This window comes from Camelus dromedarius, chromosome 5, assembly GCF_036321535.1.
Source record: "Camelus dromedarius isolate mCamDro1 chromosome 5, mCamDro1.pat, whole genome shotgun sequence".
In the NCBI taxonomy this organism is placed as follows: domain Eukaryota; kingdom Metazoa; phylum Chordata; class Mammalia; order Artiodactyla; family Camelidae; genus Camelus; species Camelus dromedarius.
The window spans coordinates 9,280,473-9,301,914 of record NC_087440.1 but is presented as its reverse complement, the minus strand read 5'-3'; the positions used below and the strand labels follow the sequence as shown (position 1 = coordinate 9,301,914).

At 42.4% G+C, this 21,442-nt stretch overlaps 1 protein-coding gene across 2 annotated transcripts in view; it reads right to left on the bottom strand.

Moving 5' to 3' along the window:
- Nucleotides 1–21,442, bottom strand: part of ALDH1A2 (aldehyde dehydrogenase 1 family member A2) — a 267,478-nt gene that overhangs the window by 102,389 nt on the left and 143,647 nt on the right. Inside the window, exon 3 of one of the 2 annotated variants that reach the window (XM_031452991.2) lies at nt 9,872–9,983. In XM_031452991.2, coding sequence (XP_031308851.1) covers nt 9,872–9,880 — 9 coding nt within the window. In that variant the 5' untranslated portion in view covers nt 9,881–9,983. Of the gene's footprint in view, nt 1–775; nt 1,100–9,871; nt 9,984–21,442 lie in introns of those variants that run through there. The other variant, XM_010979564.3, reaches the window with a different exon arrangement.

Sequence of the window (21,442 nt, the reverse complement as noted above, 5' to 3'; positions counted from 1 at the left end):
AATTTGTGGAAAGGAAGTGAATTCTCTTTACATCAAGGTAGCGAATGCATATTCCTTTTTACGTTGTGGTGCAACAAAAAATTCCTACTTGGCCACCCCAACATTCGTTATAAAAAATAATTTTTTTCAGTTCAAAAGCGAACCCGTTAATTTGCACAGATTTAAAGACCTCTCGAGTTTTCCAGGAAAACTGCCACTGCCTACAAAATTCTAATGAAACGCTGACATTGGGTCTCCTGCACTCAGCGGCCAGGTTTCCACGAAGCGTGCACAGGCGGCCAGACCGCTGCGTGCCTGGACGATCCGACGCGAACGCCGCTCGCTGCGCACCGTGCGGGCCGCCGAGGACCCGAGCCGGGCCGGCGGCCCAGGAGAAGAGACGGCCAGGCTGCGAGGCCAGCCTGGCGAGGGACCCCTCCTCCCCCTTTGACGGGCCCAAGCGGGGCCGACGCCTTCCCCGCAGCAGTCGGGACCCGGAGAGTCGGACCACAAGGCAGCGGCAGATGCGGTTTGGGAGGGAGCCGTTGACGGCGACCCTCAGCGCCGCGCGGCAGGTTGGGGCGAGTCCCCGACGAGTCCGAAGACCTGGCGGGACTTCAGAAGACCCAACCCCACGGACGGGGTGTCCCTCTGCTGCGCGGGGACGACAGGCTGGCCCGGAAGACCCTGGCCTCCGACTCTGTCACGCCGCCAGAGCTTTACCCCTACCAGACCACGGAGAGGAAGGAAGGTTCTAGAAAGTCTCCGTGGACTGCAGGCCCCCGCGACGCCTTACCTTGGTGTACTTGATCTCCAGGTTGGGCGTGGGCGACGGCAGGAGGTGCAGGGACGCCATGAGGGCGGCGGGGTCGGCCTTCACCTCGCCGGGCATCTCAATCTCACTGGAAGTCATGGAGGCGGGCGGAGGTCTCGCTCGCCCGCGGCGTGGGCTGTGCGGGCTGTGCGCGCGGTCCGCGGGCCGGGGGCGCGCTCGCCTGTATATAGGCAGGTGTCAAGCTGGGGCTCTTCTTATTGGACGTGAAGGCCGAGGCGCGGGGGGCTGGTCCATCCTACCTAGGACGCCCCGGCGCGGCCCCGATTTACATAAAGCCCGCCGCCTGCGCCGCGCGGCCGGGACGCTCGGGGCCCATGGTCAAGTGCGCCCGGCGCTTCTCCCCACCCTCCGGCCGCGGGGACCAGCCCACGCCCACGCCGCCGCCGCTGTCCTCGACGGCGGGAGCGCAAACCTGAGCCGCGACCGCTCGCGGCTCAGCCGGCGGTACTGGCCTCTCTCTGAAGCGGGCAGTGTCGGCGGGAGGCACACCTTGGCCGATGTCGGGCGCAGGTCGTGGCCCCGGAAGCCTGGCCGGCGGGGACGGGCGGGGTACCCAAGCGGCCCGGCACTGATTAGGCCCCGAGAGTGGGACGCGGTGTCGGCGGGAGAAGCCCCGGGCGCTGAGGGGGCCGGACCGAGAATGGGGCGAGTGACGCTGTAGCGGGAGCGGAGATCCCCTTCGGCACGGGGCCCGCGGAAGCCCGGCTCCCCCTCTCTCCCGAGGACCCGCGGGGCGCCCTCCGCTTTCCTTCTCCGGGCAGGATCGCCGGGCCCTCGGCGGCGACCCCTCCCCACGCACACCCACTCCCCGAAACCGGGCCCAATATGCGCGATAGCCACAGGGTCAGGGACCGGTAGTGATGAGCGAGAGTCCCTCGCCCCACACTTAAAATGAGGATCCCCGGGAGCGGGTCGACGCCGCGCGTCCCTCGCCAGGACTCTCCCGCCCAGCTGCTGCCCTCTGCTGGCCGGGACGGCTCCGGGCGGTCTGGGCTGCGCCGGGAGGATGGGGCCTTGGTCCTCATTCGCTCCAGAGTTGCAAGTTGCATTGGCCCCTCTGGTCTTTCTCGGATCCCTCTTTCCAACCCTTACTCTCTTCGCCCCCAAACACATAGTTTTGCTTTTCTGTTATTCTTCACGCTAACATCTATCATCCTGCCAGACACAGGGCTTTTCACTTAACTGCCCCTTTGTGGTTGAAGTCCCATAACTATACCCTGCTAAATTAAGCGTTTCCGTAGCTCCAACAGGTTTTCTTCTTGTTTGTGAGACTCTAGAGGTCAGCATATAGGTCTACATCAAGAACACAGAGACCCCATGTCAGAATGGGCTTTGGGCTCAGTAGGCTAAATTTGAGGTCCAGATTAAAAAGACCTTTATAGATCACTTCGCCTCCTCACTCCCAATGTAAACCTGGCAGTGGGCTACTGATTCCTACCTTAATTGCCGTTTTCCGAGTCCTTTTCTTCGGATGTTAAGTGTCAGCCAGAAAAGACCCTGCCTTAGATAATTTTAGTAATTAGAACTGTCTAATGCTTAGTGTTTGGATGCTAAACACCAGTGGAAATAAACAAAAATATTTCATTTTAGTATTAGGTCTGAAGAAATAACGTCCAGCCTCTCAGAACCCGGAGTGTCTACACAAGGTTACCAGAGTGCATTGTTTTTGTGGAAAAACTATGAACCTTAGCTTAGGCAGTTGTGAGATTTCAATTCACAGGGGATCTTTATGTCCCCAAATTGTGTCTTAATAGAAATATATGTTCATGAGATATAGAATTTCATTAAAATCTTAGAGGGTTATAGATACAATTAAGAAATTAAAAAGTAAGGTTAGTTGAGGAGAAAGGGAGAAGTTAGCAGCAAGGGAAATCAGTGATGCTTGTGGAACAACTCGGCAAACATATTCTGAGTGCCTCCCAATACAAGGCACAATGCTAGAGACTGGGCTGCAAACAACAGAGAGCTCTTGCCACTAGTGAGCTTAAATCCTTCCCTACAGAGAGGTGGATCACTGACTATGAGAGTTGTGGGGAAAAGTAATGAAAGAGCAACAACAACATGACCTGGGTGCCCCACCAAGGAAGAGGCCAGCTCTCTGGGGACACTGACTTTCGAGCTGAGCCTTAAAGGAGAGATCAGGCTTCAACAATGAAGAGAAGGACAGTATAGGCAGAAGAGTCCACAAGAGCAAAGGTGTAGAGAATCCTTTTTAGGGGACATCAGTGGTGCTGGGGAAGCAGCAGAGGAGGCTGGCAAGGCAGTTGTCTCAAGCTTGTAAAGACTTTGATCTTGAGACGCTGAGAAGGAGAAGTCATCAAAAGATTCCGAGGCAGAGAAAAGGGAAATCTGTATAAATTGAATTGATAAATGAATATTGTCAGGAAAGACTATCACTACCAGAAACCATTGATTTATATTCTCCTCGAAGCATAAGACAAGGGTGTTCACCTTTGACTCACCCCTGGTGTGCTAACTACAGTTCCATCACCATGGCTGGAAGAAACAGGATGATGGAATTATTAGCATTTGTTACACAGTGAGGAAGAGCAATAAAGAGACTCCCTTCTTGTTTAGGCAGGAAAAAGAGGGTCTCTTGGCTTCTTCTCCTAAACATCTCCAAAAGGTCTAGTACAGTGACAGATGACAGACTAGTCTGAATCGTTCCCTAATGGCTTCCTTTGTGTAAGACTCACTCTCCAACTAGACAGTGAAGTGTGTTGAAGTGTGTTGTCAGCGCAGGAACTGTGTTGTCTATTCCTCTTGCACCTTCCTCAATTCCTAAAACAGTGTGGAGCACATAGTACCTATTTAATAAGAATTTTTGTTGAGTGGTTTGAGCAAAAAGCAAAATATATTCTCTATAGTGCTGTTGACCGCTTCAATGGCAAATGAAGCTAACTTTCCTATGCTCTCTGATTAAGGAATATTTCCTCTTCCTGATCTTAAGTTTTGGTTTGCTTTTCCCCATCTTTTACTCCAACCTTGTCTGTTCATAGATTTCTAAGAATTTTTTTTCTTTGTATAATCATCCTCTTTCCTCCAATCTTCAGTTCATGATTATGGCCATTTTTTGTCCAAACTCTTTAATTCGAGATGGGAAACAAGATTTAGCAGAAAAGAACAGTGAATTATAACTACTTCTTCAGTTTTCTTGGTTTCTGAGTAGAATTTATTCTGCTGTTAACTTACTTTGAAAGCTGCCTTGACATCTCTTCTCTCACGTTCTTATTCTTTCCTCCTCTTCTCTTTCTTTTATTAACTTGTTTTATTGTCCTCTCATTTCTTCCATAGAGTTCACAATGGTTAAAGTGGCAATCTTTAACTATCTTCAGATTTCTAACATTTTGAATTTCAGTCTTTTCCGTGATTTTGTTAAACATTTTTCCCACCCTTATAATGTTTCTTTCTCTCACCCTCCCCCATCTGTAATTATTTATTGTTTAGGATACATCTTGCTTAAAACCCCCTGCACAAGGGAACGTAAGCTACAACATGCTCTATTTATTTCCTTGTGAAAACAATTTATTAGGCCTGGTGGAGCCAATATCCTGGAGTTGTAGAGGAGAAAAATAAATTCTTGCCTCATATTTCCTCACCTAAAGAGTAGAATGCAAAGTTGTAATTTTCAGGCATCAGCTTTATGTGAAGCTTGACTTTAAGGTATGAAACCATAGCAATTTAGGCTTCTTTTCAGATTACTGTTAAGGGGGAGGGGGAAGTACTTTTTTAAACCAAGAAACATCTTTTAGAAATCAACGAGGGGAATTAAGTGAAGCAAAAAGATTCCTTCCAACGAAGGAATCTTTCTGGTGTTGACAATAACTGAATGTCCAGCTTGAACTTCAGACTTCCATGTTCAGGGGCTATTTCAGCCTCAAGTGGTCCTGCTTAATTGCCTTCCTGTTCCCATCACTAACCATGATGACAGCCTACCTTTTCTAACAGATAACACTTGCGTTTTAATTTATCTGCAAAAATAAATCACACATTATAGCATTTCCTTCTTCTGGGTTAATTGAATCAGTTCCTTAAATGTCTCTAAGTCTAATGATTTGAAAGGGGCACAGTGTTTGAAATATTTAAAAAATTAGGGCCCTTGGGTTGTATGCAGAATGATCTCAGAGCTTATTTCAGATATGTGTTTCCTAATGATCTCATTCATCTCAAACGGGTTATGCTCAGCTACTTTATTTGAAATGTTTCCTGAAAACTCTAACAGGAAAGATTAATGCAAGGTATATTTATAGAGAAATGGTATTTAATATCTTAACAAGAGCTTATAAAGAGCTTTACATATTTTTATCCAGAAATGCTTAATGAAGTATTTTGGACCCATTATGAAAAATTCTATAAAATAAATTCACTTATATTTTTTGTTTAATGGGAACATTAACTTTTTATTTGGGATCTAAACACTCATTTAATTATCCTTGTCCTTCCAATATCTAGAAGAAAAGAGGCTAAGATCGTGGCGTTTATTAACCATAAAAATTCTCTTCATATTGAGTCCCTCATGCCTGATGTGGCCTCTGGTCACTATATACTATGAAAAAGGCTATTTATAGTTGCAGGGAGTAGATTCCTAACTGGTTATGACTCCAAAAGTCATGTTTTGATAAAAACAAAAACAAAAACAAAAACAAAAACCCACAATTCCTTCCTTTTAAAATGTCCTCCACTTTTTTGAGAACCTCAGGAGACTATTTTAAAAGTGGAAACTAGAGTCCTCTTTGTTGTAAAGCCCAGTTCCACCTCACATGTGTTTTAGAGGCTTTAATTTGGGTGTAGAGATGAGCTCAATGCTCTATCAATAATCACACTTAACAGGCATGGGGAGAAAGTAAAATTCCTGCTATGCAGCCATTTCTAACGTGCCTGAGGAGAAAGGCACTAGCTCCCTCTGCAGTTGATGGTATGTATGTGCATGTGAATATTGTTATTTAGAAAGTAATAGCTTGGAGTCAATGTACATATTTTATCTGATATTGATGGGAAATCTTTAGATGTTACAATTTTAATTAGAATTACTTAGGGGAGATGATCGTCTGGTTTGTGTCCTTTCTCCTGTTTACGTGGTGTATCACGTTGGTTGATCTGCATATGTTGAACCATCCTTGTGTCCCTGGGATGAATCCAGCTTGATCATTGTATATGATCTTTTTTACATGCTGTTGGATTCTGTTTGCTAATATTTTGTTGAAGATTTTTGCATCTATGTTCATCAGTGATATTGGCCTGTAATATTCTTTTTTTCAGTAGTGTCTTTGTCTGGTTTTAGTATCAGAGTGATGGTGGCTTCATAGAGTGAGTTTGGGAGTACTCCCTCCTTTTCAATCTTTTAGAAGAGTCTGAGAAGGACTGATATGAGTTCTACTTTGTATGTTTGGTAAAATTCCCCAGTGAAGCCATCTGGTCCTGGACTTTTGTTTGCAGGCAGGTTTTTTGTTGCTAACTCTATTTCATTTCTAGTGACCGGTCTGTTCAAGTGGTCTATTTCTTCTTGATTCAGTCTTGGTGGACTGTATGTTTCCAGAAACTTGTCTATTTCTTCTGGGTTGTCCAATTTGTTTCCATATAGTTGTTCATAGTATTCTCTTATAGTATTTTTTATTTCTGTGGTATTGGTTGTAATTTCTCCTGAATTACTTTAGAGGGAAAAAAATCAACGAGATCCAGACAAATTTTACCCTGCAGTCAGTTTAGGAGAGGGACTTTCATTAAAAACCCTTGTGACTTTTAAGAAAAGAGTGATGGGGTTCATTAGCCAAATTTACCATAAAAGATGCAATACTTGGAACCCTATAGTCCCACTCACATGGTAGTTATGAGCAGGCAATAGCCCAGAGAAAGTCACATGGGTATGTCTCAGACTGGAAGCAACTATCATCGTGGGTGAGGAAGAGTTACTAACAGGCAAGCCCCAGAATCTTTTTCCTCGCCCAGATAAGCACTTGGCATGTAACAAAGTGAAGTTTGCTTTTCTGTTTTCCTTTTGTATTCATTAGTTTACATTTTTCTTTTTACTTTTAAAATTCTTCATGTGTACACATAACTCTTAACTGTCACTACTTACTTTAGAACTCTCTTGTTCTCAAACATAAGCTTCTTCTCCAAGTCCTCCTGCCCTTACACAGTCATTCAGCCAAAGGGTCTTTGGGCATAAGGAAATCTTACAGGAACTTGGGTGATATTTGGGGCAGGGATCCGTGTTCATGTGCACTAGTGAACGAGGCTAGATGAACAGTCATTGTTCCACTTTACATGCTGGAATGAGCCACTGAAAAAATAATGAGGAGCACTTTAGATGTCTTGACAACAGAAGGAGAATGCCAGCCTCTTTCTTCTCAACCACATAGTTCAGTCTGAGAGGCACAGGGCGAGAATGGGAAGTATTCAGAGCCAGGACACAGGCATCTAGTTTGGACATCCAAGCCCAGACAACAAAGGAGGGTCTTTTGCTTCAAGCGTACATATTCACCCTTTCAGAGCATCTGTGACTCACTGACTGCATTGTCAAGCCTGGATTTTTTTTTCTCCCTCTATCAATCAACTAGCTTCAACTGAACAAATATTCACTGACAATACATTATGAGCCAAGCACTTACATATAGTCTGTGGGGAACCAAAAAGAAGTGTGTGGAATGACAGTAACTGCATATGTGAAATAATTCAAGGGCCATATGAGACAGGAAAGAAGTCAGCATATACAATGCAGAATGAGAGTGAAGGAGTATAATGCCAGAAAGGAGGCGACCTGTTCACCAATACTTTTGGTGGGGCTTTCCATGGGCCCTGTACTCTTCCAGTTGCCATGGGGGACATAAGACACAGGAGATAAAGCTAACATTTTCCAAAACATGCCCAACAAAGAACTCCTTTGACATTTTTTGGTGTAAAGGTAACTCATGGTATCCAAAAGCAAAAGTTTGGACTTGGGATTGCTTCCCACTTCCCAAATCCTAGTTACACGTTCTCAAGTAAAAGAGCTTTTGGTACAGACCTCGCCCGAAGAGAAGAGGGACAGGGACTAAGGGCAGCTTAGTTTTCCCTGTGTAGGAACAAAAGAGAGCTTACATACTTGCCATGGATTGATATAGCCCCTTCACTCCTGCTATTACACTCATGGAATAGTCTAATGGTTTTTAACCCGAGTTCTAATTATAATCATTTAGGGAACTTTTAAAAACATGGATGCCAGGTCCCACTTCCAGAGATTTCCTTAGTCCCAAGGCATTTCACTGGGCCCAAGGCATTGTGAAGCACTGGTGACCCACAGAAGGTTAACTCTGTGGGGTTACTTGGGTCCACTCTGCAGCCTCTGGATAGGGAAAGTCAATTCCACGCTGCCCACTTCGTAGTGCTCTTTGATTTGCTATTTTTAATTTACTATTTGAAAAACACATCAAGCCTCAAATGGATTGACCTTTCTGCTAATGTATTTCACCTAAATTAACGGAGGCAATTAACTAATTTATATTGGAATTGTGCACTTTCCAGTTCACATTTATCAACTCTTAAATGCTTGATCTGGTGTTGCAGTTTAAATTTTTTATTATTACCCTTTAAATCTGAAGAAATGTCTTACATCTAATTAGCCAAACTTACATATTCAATTAATAGATTCATTACAGGCTAATGAATATGGAGGCAGCACCAGGGCAACATCTGCTTGCCAGTTGGAAAGATTCAAACTTATCTGCTATGAAAAAAGAAGAATCTGGTATATAACTAAAACAGCTCGAGCCTTCAGTTTTAACATTTCTGTGTACTATAATGCTCTTAAGGGGTTTTATGGGCCTGCTAACCTGAAAAAACAGTATGTGGCCCAGAGATAGCAGCCTTTTCAGAGAAATATGGAAATCAGAATTGCAAAAGAAATATACATCTGAAGACACTTTACAATATGAAAATGTACAGGTCCAGATTGTCATCTCAAATTATTGAGTTTTTCTAACCTGAGGTTTTCATTAAAAATGCTTAAGATAACAAACTCAGTGAGAAAATTAATATTGCAAATTAAAGAAAACTTTAATTTACTCTAATATACTTTAGGATCATTCTAAATTCATGTGACTTTATGTATTTTAAGATATGGCCAGACATTACTTTGGGAACTAGATGTTCCAGTAGTCAATTAGATTTGGAATCTAGATAATTCAGAGATCTAAAATTTATTTCCATAATATTTTCAGTTATTAAAATTCTGGCTTTTTATTTCTCTGGCTATGAAGATACAGTCATTTTAAGTAACTATGAAAAATCCTTCCGTTTCAGGAAAGGTGGGTGAGAGGTAGAATTCACTTGAATTAGAGGTGGCAAGACTATGAGGAAAACAATAAGAAATCACTTCCAAAGCATGTGGTCTCTTCCACATCAAAGCAAGAATTAAACAAGTGATTTTGGACCTACGTCTGAAGGTAAGACTATTTCAGGACATGTGTATGCTACTCTATTGGGGCCTTAAAAGCCTTTTTTCCCCTTCCATTTTACTTACATTCAGGATGGCACTTGGATTATTAAAAGACCGTATTTCTTACTTCCAATTATACAAGCTCAAAGTCCCAATATCCTTGCTAGATATCAAGTGCACATTAATCAGATATTCTAAAAATGAATTATTACACTACTTGTATGTCTAATGGTGATGGCTTCTTACGTACCTAGTGCTGACAAGCCTCCCCAGGAGTGTGAAAAATAAAACCATAAGGTCGAGTCATATCTCAAGAAATTCACAACTTGAGTTTCATAAGGAAAATCTTCATAACTGACAACAAATATACAAGATTGAACACGTTTTAAGTGTGGTTTACCCTCTTCAGTACCTGAAAAATGGTGCCAATATGACTAACTCTTGTTCACACTCTTCTCAGTAGATGTTAAGGAGCACAAAAAAAGAGGGTTAGTGGGGAGGCACCTCATGTGCTTAGAGGGACTGGAAGGAGACCACATAAGCTACACCTGAGTAAGAGGAATGTCAGCCCTGGTACTCAACTGTAGGGGGCCCTGCAGTTACACATACACAAAATGAAAATTCAATGAAGACTATCTGGGTACCTCTGTCATTCAGGATCTGACTCTCAGTGCTGGTCACCCTGAACATCCACGGTCACAATTAACCCCATCCAGGTCTTCAAGGAAGTGCTCTTCCTCATCTCTCGTCCTGTGTCTGAAAACAAAAGATAACATTGAAATGCTGGCAGATGAGTCTACTAAGTGGCTGTCATCATCAGAGTGCAGGCAGGATATGAGCAGGGCCAGCACGGAGATGAGAGAGAAGACAAATGAAGTAATTTATCAGATCCTTCCTCTGAGATAGCATGAAGGTAGCAGATTCTTCAAAAGCGGAAGTATTGTCTCCCAAGACTGCCAAGTGTCCGTTTTCTTGCTCCTCTTTGTGTTCCAACTGGTGGTTTTTTAACATGGTAGGTAATCTTAACAGTTCTCTGTATTAACTGAGGGATATTTTACAACATTAAATAATTTATAATACGCTAACACTTTGTGTGTATGTAGGTCCAGACATAACATGCAGTAAGTGTGATATTGATTCTTGGCAACTAGATGGACATGAATATCTAGAATCTCTAATAGTTTATAAAAATTTATAAAAATATTTTATGAGATATAATTATATTTTTAAAAACTGAGTAATTTTATTAAGTTTGATACTCAATTTTCATTTCTATTTTGCCGTTTAACTTTAATACAAGTTTTAAATATTTTAGAAAAATAATTTTTTTGAAAATGTATATAAGAAATACTTTAATGTTTCTATTTTTATCAATTAACATTTCTGATGAACTGTATTCAGATTTTTTACACTTCAAATATAAATCCTTTTAAAAAGAAACTTAAATTATTACTGTCAATATCACTGAATTATATGAAAATCTTGGTTATAACAATATAATGATTATGATGAAATAAAGGCAAAGCTCTATTTTGTGGAATAAACATATAATTTATGTGTCATACATGTCTTTATCTTATTACTTACACAAACATTACTGGTGCATCAGCAGAGCACTAAGACATACACAATAATAATGAGATTCAGTATCTTGATATTTTGCTGACTTTCAGTCAAATAAAAGGTATAGCTTTACATATGTAAACATTTTGCCATCATGAAGATCTATTTGTTAAAGCAGTAGATAACCTTCCATGTAAGAATTTATAGGTCTAGTTAAAAATTACAAAATATGAATATGTATGGTGTCTGGGTCTCCATTTGTCCTCTTTATCTGGACTCCACAAATATTAGAGGTGGGCCCAGATGCAGGGAGATGCTTTTCTCTGTGGGCTTAAGAGATCGCTGTTTCTTTATGTCCTGATGCCCTGGGACTTTCCAGAGACACTCGGTTTGTTTGCACTGCTTTCTTTTGTTGACTGTCCTGTGATAAATTCTCCTGCATATTTCTATAGTTTTCTCTGAAAAGGCATGTAAAGTATTTCCAGAAACGTTGTTTTAATTTGAGCTCAATATGTTAGTTGGCTCTTCACTTTAAAGTGGTTTTCACGTATTGTTAACAGGTTGAGTCAGTGTTGTTGGGGTTTTCTCTATCTTGGAATAATTTTTTGTTTGGTTACCTTCTGTTTGGTTACCAGTATGGAAAAGGCACTGGATCTGGATTCAGGAAACCCCAATTCTAGTCCTGACTATTCCCTTATTCACTGTATTGAGCCACTGAGATGCCCCCTACTTCCTCCAGTAGAAAATGTCCATTCTAATGTGACTGTATCCTCATGAGAAAGTGCCCAAGTTTGTATTAGGAGAGCTGAATCATCATTTTTTTAACTACAAAAGGAAAACAATTCCAACTTTTTATGTATGTTACAAAGCTATTCTCAAAACTGTGGAATAGAGTTAGGGTGCAGTTGAGCTAAACAAATTATTTAAGTTAAATGTGATCATTTCATCTTCATAATCCAACAAAAACAAGTACAGCACACTCTTAGCAACTGAGGACCAGAGATGTGCAGGAAGCATCGTCTCATGTCAAGGAGCGCTGCGCTCGGCCAGCAGGGAGCAGAGTTGTAGCATTGTGTGTGTGCAGCGCTCGCAGGTGTGCAGCACTCTGGGGGTCAGAAGAGGAAGTGGTCATGTCTCCATGGGAACCAGAAGGATGGCATTTGAGCTGTACCTACAGCATAGGAGGGCACCTAGGCAAGACTGGCATGCTGGCAGGAAGGATGGAGCAAAATGTGGGAAAGAAAAGTGTGACACACCTGTAAAGGCATGCTTAGGGCAGAGCTTGGATGATAAGCTAAGAGACTGATTTAGCAGAATGTCTGTCTCATCTTGTTACTCTGGGATATCATGTGCGGAAGGTGGTAACAAGTCCTAGAGAAGTGTGATGTGTAAATTATTGCCATTCAACATTGTAAACAGCCAGGCAAAAGCAGAAAAATGTCCAAAAGGGCTAGGCGTGAATCAAAGGATTCCCAGGTATGAGAGAAATTCCTAGAGCCATTGGCAGAGGAGGCAAAAAGAAAAAAAGAAAAAGAAAGGGCTGTGAGATGCCTGAAGGTGCAGCTAAGAAAGAGGTAAGATTTCACTCCCATGGCCGCTGGCTACCACACCTCCTCAGGCACAGACTGGTCTGTTAACCCTTTCCTCACCGAGTTCTGTATCTCCTATCTCACTATCATTCCCTTGTCCTGCTCCTCCTCTCCACCTCTAGAGCTACCGATTTGGCCCTGGTCTGCCCCACCTCTGGAATAGTATAGGTAGCTCTGCATGATGACAATGAACTTCAGTTAAAGGTACGTGATACCAGATGAGCTCCCGTGGCCTGTGGGAAGCCGGAGTGCTCTGAGCCACTAGTGGGAGAAGAGGCTTTCTGGACTATTGTAATATAATTCTGTCCTCACTGCTTCTCACCTTGTACCACCACCCTTCATGCTTCGGAGAGAGTGCCTTTCAACATCTTAAACATGACCCTGCTGCTCTTCTCCATAGTGGCTTCCCATTGCCCACAGGATGAAGCCCAAACTCCTTGATGAGATCTGTGACTTCAGAGGGTTAATCATATAACCATGTGTTAGAGAAGAGAACATTCATAGGACCATTTAATCAAACCCCACAAGGGAATTGGACATCATCTAGTCCACGTTTTTAATAAACTCTCCTCACTACTTGTGATTGTAAGAAATTCCTAGGTTCCTCCCAGGCCTGCTGGATCAGTCTCCCAAGGAAGGGCCCAGAGTCTGCGTGATTAACAACTTGAGCTCCCCCAGAGCATTCTCATGTTCAGATGGTTTGTGGACCTGAGGAAGAAACACAAGTCCAAAGAGGCACACTGGTTGCAGAAGTCCAGAAAATGAGGGCCAGGACCAGAATGGAGGGCAGCTGTAAATGGGATGACAGACCTCATAATAATGTCACCAGGGTGTCCATGCCAGAGCCCAACCTGAAGTCCATAGTGGGGCTCCTGGGGGTAAGTGATCCCTGCAGGGAGGGCCTCCCTCTCACCCCCGTCAGCCCTGTGGGGCCACAGCAGCAACAGTTCTAGGGCAGTGGGAGGGCAAGAGAGTGAAAAATCCTGGGCTGTGTTCCTGCTGAGGAACAAGGCAGAACATGGGGTACTTTCAGCCCCAGCTTCTAGTCATCCAGAGACAGCCGAAGACAAGCAAGATTTGCCTGAGGGCAAAACTGTGAGCAGAGTAGAATTTGCTGCTGGTGTTTCCAGGCTTCCCTTTTTGCTTTCTTCCCCTCTTGTTGGTATCCTCACCCCTTCATCCCCCCAGGGTGTCCTTGTTCTCAGCTCTTTCCTCTCTCACTGCATAGAAATGCCTTTGTTGTCATCACCCACACTTTGATGGAGACAGTGTGTTGCCTTGACCAGGATTTTGTGCTATCCAGCTTTCTCTCTCTCTGTCTTTCACTCATAAATGCAAGCCTTAAAAAAGTGAAGTATTTCAGGCAATAGTAGAAATAGAAAAAAAAGAAAAACATTTGCAATAAAAGGTCAAGGGAACCACCTTGCCCTCAAAATGAGAATTTCCCAAAGTTTGCCTTAAAGTTTGTTCAGTCATTCAACTCACATTTAATGAGTGAGGACCTTGTGTTATGAACTATGATAAATATTTGACATCCAGTAGAGAACAAGGAAAATATGGGGGAAAGAAAAGAACAACAACAATGAAAGAACAAGGCTTGGTCCTTTTCTTTGAGTTGCTCACAGTCCGTTGAGGGTAAAAATTCAACCAGATAACACTGTAAGACAGGTGTGCGCATACCATGAATAGAAGCCTAGGGAAGAGAATAGTTAACCTTCTTTGAGTGGGACAAGAAAGCTTTACAGAGATGCTCCTTGAATGTGGACTTGAAGCATAAGGAGATTTTCACTAGGGAGTTAACAGGGAGAAGGAAGGACATTCCAAGCATAGGGAGCAGTACATATAAGGGTTCAGAGGCATGGAAGTTTGTCATGGTCAAAGGAAAAATCTAAGCAAAAGAGCTCAGTATGGAAAGTGTAGAGTGAGTGGCAAGGAATAGAAGGAAATTATGCTGGAAAGGTAGGTCGGAGGCTAAGGGTCAGGTAAGTCATGTGGCAGATTGTAGTTTTCAAAGATGACCTCATGAATACATATCCCATCCAGCAGGATCTTACATTCCACCACCAGGAGGCAGGGTCTCTGTTCCCTCTCCATGAACCTGGGCTGCCTCTGTAACCTCCCTGACCAATAGGACATGGCAGGAGTGATGTTGCATGATTCCCAAGGCTGGGTCATGAAAGACAACGTGGCTTCTGCCCAGTGTACTTCCTCCTCCTCCTCCTTCCCCACCTCCTCTCCCTCTCCTCCTGCCTCTCTCCCTTTGTCTCTGGGCCCCTGTCTTCTAAAGTCAGCATGTTGTGAGGAAGGCCAGGTCAAATGGAAAGGCTGGTGTGAGTGTTCTGGCCCCAGAGGAGCCCCAGCCAGCATCAAGCATCAAACATGAGATGAACAGGCCTGCGAGTGATTTTGGCCAGTGAGTCTCTTTGCAGGCCCCCAGACCTCACCCGAGCAGTAAGAAACCATCCCTGCTGTGTTCTGCTTGGATTTCTACCCGTAGGGACTAGGAGAGACAATAAATGATTGTTATTGTTTTAAGCCACTAGGTTTTAGTGTAATTTCTGTATAGCAGTAGATAATGCATACAGTCATGCCAAGGAGTTGTACTCCTTCTTAAAAACACCAGGGAACCAATGAAGTTGTTTTCATCAGGGAAGTGGCAAAGGGATAGCAAATTCAAAAGACGGCCCTGGTGGCCGTAAGGAAATAGGATGGTGGGGGAATTTTGGTTTAGAGGCTGGGAAAACAAGGCTCTGCCAGTTATCCAGGCTGGGGGGAATGGTAGGGCAGGAGAGTATCTGTGAGTTTTTAAGGAAAACTTTTAATTTTAGCCTGATTTAGAAACTCTCTTGCTTCTATGTACCCAAAGGTGAGAGTCAGTAAGGACAGCAAAATGCTTGATCTGATTGTCTCCCATCCTCCCCAGGCGTGGCCTTTTCCTCCGCTCCCTTATAACCAGATCCTGGCTCTTAGAGTCTGTTTTCTTGGTGACCTCATCCTTCCCTAATGCTGTCCCCTGGCTAACAGCACACACCTCCCAGTTGGTATCTTCTCCTTGCCTTCTCTCCGAGTATGAAGGTGATGATGCCGGTCTTATAACCGAGAGTTTCTGTTGCCTCCAGCTCACCAGCATCTGGGGGCTTGTAGGAGGCATGGGAGGACATGTTTGAGGGGAAGGGGATCTCGGCTGTTGAGGAGGTAGGTCCTGGCCTTTTAACATGGATGAGCGAAATCATAATCACGAGACTTATATGACTTACACTATTGAGTACGAGTTCGACACCAAAGATGATTGTAAATACTGGAAAAAGCAACATGTTCATTAATACAAATGGTTTGGTTGTATAGTGTTAATGGTATGTTATCATTAGAGCAAGACTTAATGAGACAGGAGGGAAAGGGACAGGGCACAGCCACTCAAGGAGTGACAGCAACCAAAATGGTGGAGGATTCACCTTCTGGTTGGCCTTGAGGATTAAGAGGTTTGACTTCTAATAGACCTTGAGCTTCATTATATGCTCATTGTAATAGTGTGATCAAATAACATGCCCTCAGGCACCAAGACGGCCCCAAGGCTAACCGCAAAAGGCCAAAGAATGGGCGGTGGCCCAGTCCCTGGGAATCCCAGCCTCTTCCCCAGGGCAGTTGGGTTGATCCCACCTGTAGGCATCTCAAACTACTGAGACCATAAAAAGTGACACCACCACGCCTAGAGGCCTTTGTGCTCTCTCTCCCCTTTTGAGACGGCCAGCACTCTGTCTATGGAGTGTGTGCCTACTTTTATTTTAACCTGAGCACCCAATTCCCACACCTCTCTCCTTGCCTTTCTCTTGCCTTACACTCTATGCAGTATGCATCTCTCTAAATAAATCTACCTTTACTCAACAGTGGCTCGCACTTGAAATCTTTCCTGAGCGAAGCCAAGGTCCCACACTTGGCGGGGCATGTCCCAGAGGCTCAACCGAGACCTGGGACTCGGCCTCCTCATTCCCCACATCCATTTCCCTAAATCATTAACTGTTGCCCAGTATATACGGTTAGAGTGTAAAAGTCTGAGATATTTAGGAAAGCAACGTAGACCAAAAATAAAGTGAATTAAAACTTTTCCTTCACTTCACTTATGCTTCATTTTGCCCATGAAATATTAGACTCATCTCTAGATTTATCTAGGAGTAGTTGGCAGTAATATCATATACGTACTGTCATGCATTTTTATTCATTTTAGTGAGATTTTTAAGTCAAGTTTTTCAGAATTTATTGAGCAATTTCTTTTTATCAGGATCTTTCATATTCATTATCTTACTCAATCCTCAGATAAGTTCACGAAGTAGTGTTTTACCTCTATTTTACACTTAAGAAAACTTTTCTGAATCTAAGTTAATTGACAGGCTCAGGGTTAAAAGCTTGCAGTGGTAAGGCAGGGCCTTGGGGTAGGCATTTTGACTTTCAAATTCAGGATTCTTTTCACTGTGGGCTAGAAAGTTTGGAGGACTCAGGCCGTTTTTTGTTTGTTTGTTTGTTTGTTTGTTTATAACAGCAGTAATCGAAGGTAAACTGTGTTTATTGGTTATAATCATATAATTTGTTTTTATCCATGCAGTGACAAACTGACAAGTGATACTCACAGGGTTGGCTGGATGCTCAGAACTTAGCTGTTAAGCCTTTTCATCTGAGGCAGTTTTCACCAGCCCCGTGTGAACATCTGCCCCAGCCTCTAAATCATTCACTATTCACATTGTCAGAATCTGGCAGGCAGTCATGGTCCTTAAAAAGTCAGATTCTGGAGCCAACTATCTGAATTCAGATCCTAGCTTGACCTCTGGTGAGTTCTGTGACCTTTGGCAATTGTTCAACCTCCCTGTGCCTCAGTTCTTTCACCTTTGAAATAGAGATAATAACAGCGTCTATGTTGAGGGTTTGTTTTTAGGATTAAATGTGTTAATATAGATGAAGTACTCAAAACATTGCCTGGAACATAGTAAATGCTATGTACACATTAGACATTATTATTATCATTATCATTAATATTATTATTATCACAATTCCAGAAACCTTAAGGCAATCAATAAATAATTATGAAATCAGTGTTACAGTTTAACAGCACCCATTTATGTGGATATGTGTGTGTGGATATGTGTGTGTGGATACGTATATAGCTGTTTTTTGGTTTTTTTTTTTTTTTCTTTCACAGTCTAATTTTCCAACCAAGGCTTAAGGGTTCCCATTATCTAGTACTTGAAAAATCTCTTTCTTCAATCATGGTAACTTAACAAAATAAGTGATGCCTTGTTGTTATTTGCTAGACCTGCCATAGCAAATTACCACAGAGTGAGGGGCTTAAACAACAGAAATTTATTTATTTTCTCACAGTTCTGGAGGCTGGAAATTCCAGATCAGGGTGTCTGTTTCAACTCAACCACCTCCTTTAAAGGTCTTGTCTCCAAACATGGCTACATTCTGAGGGAAGTGGGTTAGGTGCAACACTTTAATTTGTGGGGAACATAATATAGCTCTTAACCTGACTATTCAGGTTATATTGACATGTTTACTGGGCAGCAGTTGTTGTTCCTCACTAGAATTATGTAAATCCCGGTAATTTCACAAGGTTATTGTCCCAGATAGTAGTGACACAGAGCAGAACCCTGTGAGATCCTCCCTGGTCCAGATGCTTTTGGTGTCCCCATTTCTTGTTTGAAATAAATAGGCTTCATTCAGCCTCCCTGGCCTTCCCGGAGTTCCAAAGAGAAGATTCAAACAGTTGCTAATCAGGGAAGGGAGGGAGTGCAGAGACAAGGAAGGTACAGTCAAGAAACAATAGTGCAGCCTTGGGGCAGGGTCCTGGTTCCTCCTCAAGGAATACGCATAACAATATCTTTGAGTTCTTCCGCAGGAACTAAGGCCCCCACCCAGGTGGAGGATGGCAATTTCAGGCTGAGCACAAGATTCCTGGAACACTGCCCTGTTACCTCACCTCCAACCAATCAGAAGAAAGTCACATACCCTGCTGCCCTCACTCCAAATTTTGCCTATAAAAACTTCTCCCCGAAAACCATTGAGGAGTTTGGGCGTTTTGAGCACAAGCCACCTGTTCTCTTTTCTTGGCCCTGCAATAAACCTTTCTCTGCTCCAAACTTTCTGAAACAAATGCTTCAGTTTGTTTGGCTTCCCTGTGTGTTGGGCACACAAACTTTTATTCGGTAATAGTAGGAGACATGCATAGACACTTGTTTGAAAATATGGTAGCTTGTAAAATCCTCTTGGACTTTCAGCTGGATTGCCGAGTTCTATGCAAATGTATGTTAAAAAAAAAAAAAAAGCCACCCCTGAGATTCCCCTGTGCAACTTACCAGGTGCTGCTATGCATACATACAACACAGAACCCTGTGGGACCCAGAAACTGGATCTGCCAGAAAATGCCACGGTTGATCAGAACATATTCTGTGCATTTACTTCAAAAGTTTTTGATAAACTTGAAAATAAGGTTAAAATTTGAAAATAGCTATAACTTGGCTTTTTCAAGGCAGTCAATAGAAGACCTGAGCATAAAGAAAAGAAGGGAGAATGGAAGGAAGAGCTAAGAACATCCTGGCACCAGAACAAGGAAATGCCAGGTTCACAACCTATGTGTCAATCAGCCCTGGGAGGTATCAGAATGTCTACATGAAGGGACAAGCTCCTGCAATGGGCTTAATCAAATAGCTCGAATCATCCTGTTACTCAGCCTTTGGTCCATGTGACAACATTTGGGGCTTGACGCTTCTTGGTAAAACAGTAGGGCAGGCCACTGGGCAGCAGGCTGCCACTAGTTATTAGTTGCTGATGACTTAAGCTAACAAAAGGAAGTTATTACTGGTTGTTGATAAATTCATTCAAAGGGTAACATACCAGGAGAAAGAGTTCCAGTGCTGGAATTTTTCCCTATGCAGCAGTGGCCTATGTTTAGCTGAGGGGGCAAGATGGAGTCATTAACACTGAGCTTCTCTACATTGATTATGACAGATACAACAGGACTGCAGATCCTGACACCTTCAGGCTTGCAGCTGTACTATTATTTTGACTTACAAATCAAGTCCATCTTCTTGTGACCTCGTCTTTTCTCCACTGCATAAAATTCAGAAGCACCCTCTGTAGACCTGCTCCAAGGTGGAGGTAGCTAGGTCACACGTTGCTTGGCCCCTAGCCATGTTTTACCCCTATTGCAGGGATTATCTCACTAGACTATCACTAACACCCGAGGGTGGTGTGACCAGGGCAACGAGAATGGAGTCAGTACAGTTCAACACCCACAATCTTCAGAATTATCTTGTCTGAGTTCCTGTGTGTTCCCCAGAATTCACTGACTTCATACATTCTTGTTCTTTCTCTCCTAAAGTTCATTCCCCTTTTGATCAATAATTCTCAATGTTTCCTCACCTTTTATTTCTTTCTAATGTTTTATCCTCTTATAAAAAGAAATGAACCTCTGAATTTTTTCATACCTCTCTTTTCTGTCTCCCCATTGTAAGAGAATGACCAATTTAATTTATCTGGCTAAAGCATGTTAAAATTATCGATAAGATCATGAAGCAGCTTTGATGTAACTGAAAGAGCTGTGGATTTAGAAGTACAGGATCTGACTTTGCTTCCTACTTCTTCTGCTTACCGACTCTGGGAGTCCAAGTCAGTTTTTTAATCTCTCTGAACCTCTGCATCCTCATGTATAAAATAGGGAAAAGAATACCTCTTTCAGGATTATACTGTCAATTATGGAAGGTACAGTTTATAAAAGGGTTAAACTTAGCACAGGGCCTTCCTTATAGAAAGTACATGATATATTTCAGTTAAACTCAAATATTTTGTACTACTAATTAAAAACATTTTTTTATAGTGGAAATTTTCAAACATATACAAAAGGAGAGGAAGAATTCTAACAAACCCCAACATACCCATTTTTCCACTGCTCAACTTATGTAAACAGTTTGCCAAACTCATTTTACCTTTCTCTCAACACTTTTTGTTCCTGGATCTTTTAAAGCAAATCCTAGACATTATGTTATGTCACATGTAAATACTTTAGTACGCATCTCTAATCTATCACCATAACATTATTATACCTAACAGAATTAAGAGTGATTCCTTAATATCTACAACTGAGTTGATATGAAAATGTTGATTATTTTAAAGGGTCTTTTTTTTTTTTTAACAATTTGTTGAAATAAGGATTCAAACAAGGCCCCTATGTTGCATTTATTATGTCTCTTAAGTTTCTTTGTTTTAAAAGAGTCCCTAATCCTTTGTATGTGGTTTTATTTGTTTTGGGGTTTTTCTGCTTGTTTGTTTTGTTTTGTTTTTTTACTTTATGGCATCGATTTGTTAAAAGCAAACATGTTATTAGTGTCATGGAATGGTTCATTTTCTGGATTCAGCTGTTGTTCTGGATTCATGGTGTAATTTAACTTGCTCCCCTATCTCCTACATTTCCTATAAATTGGTGTTTGAACCTAAGGCCTGGTTACATTCATGACAAATTTTAGAGTGGTGCTAGAGTTAAGGATCTTTTGAGGATGACTAATGATGTATTTTTAACTATTTCAAAGTCAGTCTCAGAAATCTTTCTCTGCCACAAACCCAGGCACATTGTGATCTTGGTGGTAGCTCCATTCAATTGACTACAGAATCCTTTCACTGACAGTGCCATTGGATGCGGCTGTATTATTTCATTTTTGTTTGTTTTCCCTTTGTGTGTGTGTTTTTTAAAGGCTATAATCAGTGTTGTTTTGAAAACTATGATGCCCCTAACTGTAGAGAATCAACTATTTTTTAAGTCACTCACCACTGATTTCATATATGTAGATACTTAGTTAGAATTAGTGTTGAGTCAAGTATATTTAAAACAATGAGTCATTGTCCCAAACAGAATACAATAGGAATTATTCAGAAGACAATAATCATCTTCTCTGTGGTCATGCCTTAAATTAAAGATAACTGAAGTTTTTGATTCTGGATAACTCAGAATCGCAAAATACCTCTTGCCAAATTATCTAGATATTCTTTTGAAATGTTGAGTCAGTTCCCCTCGAGTAGTTT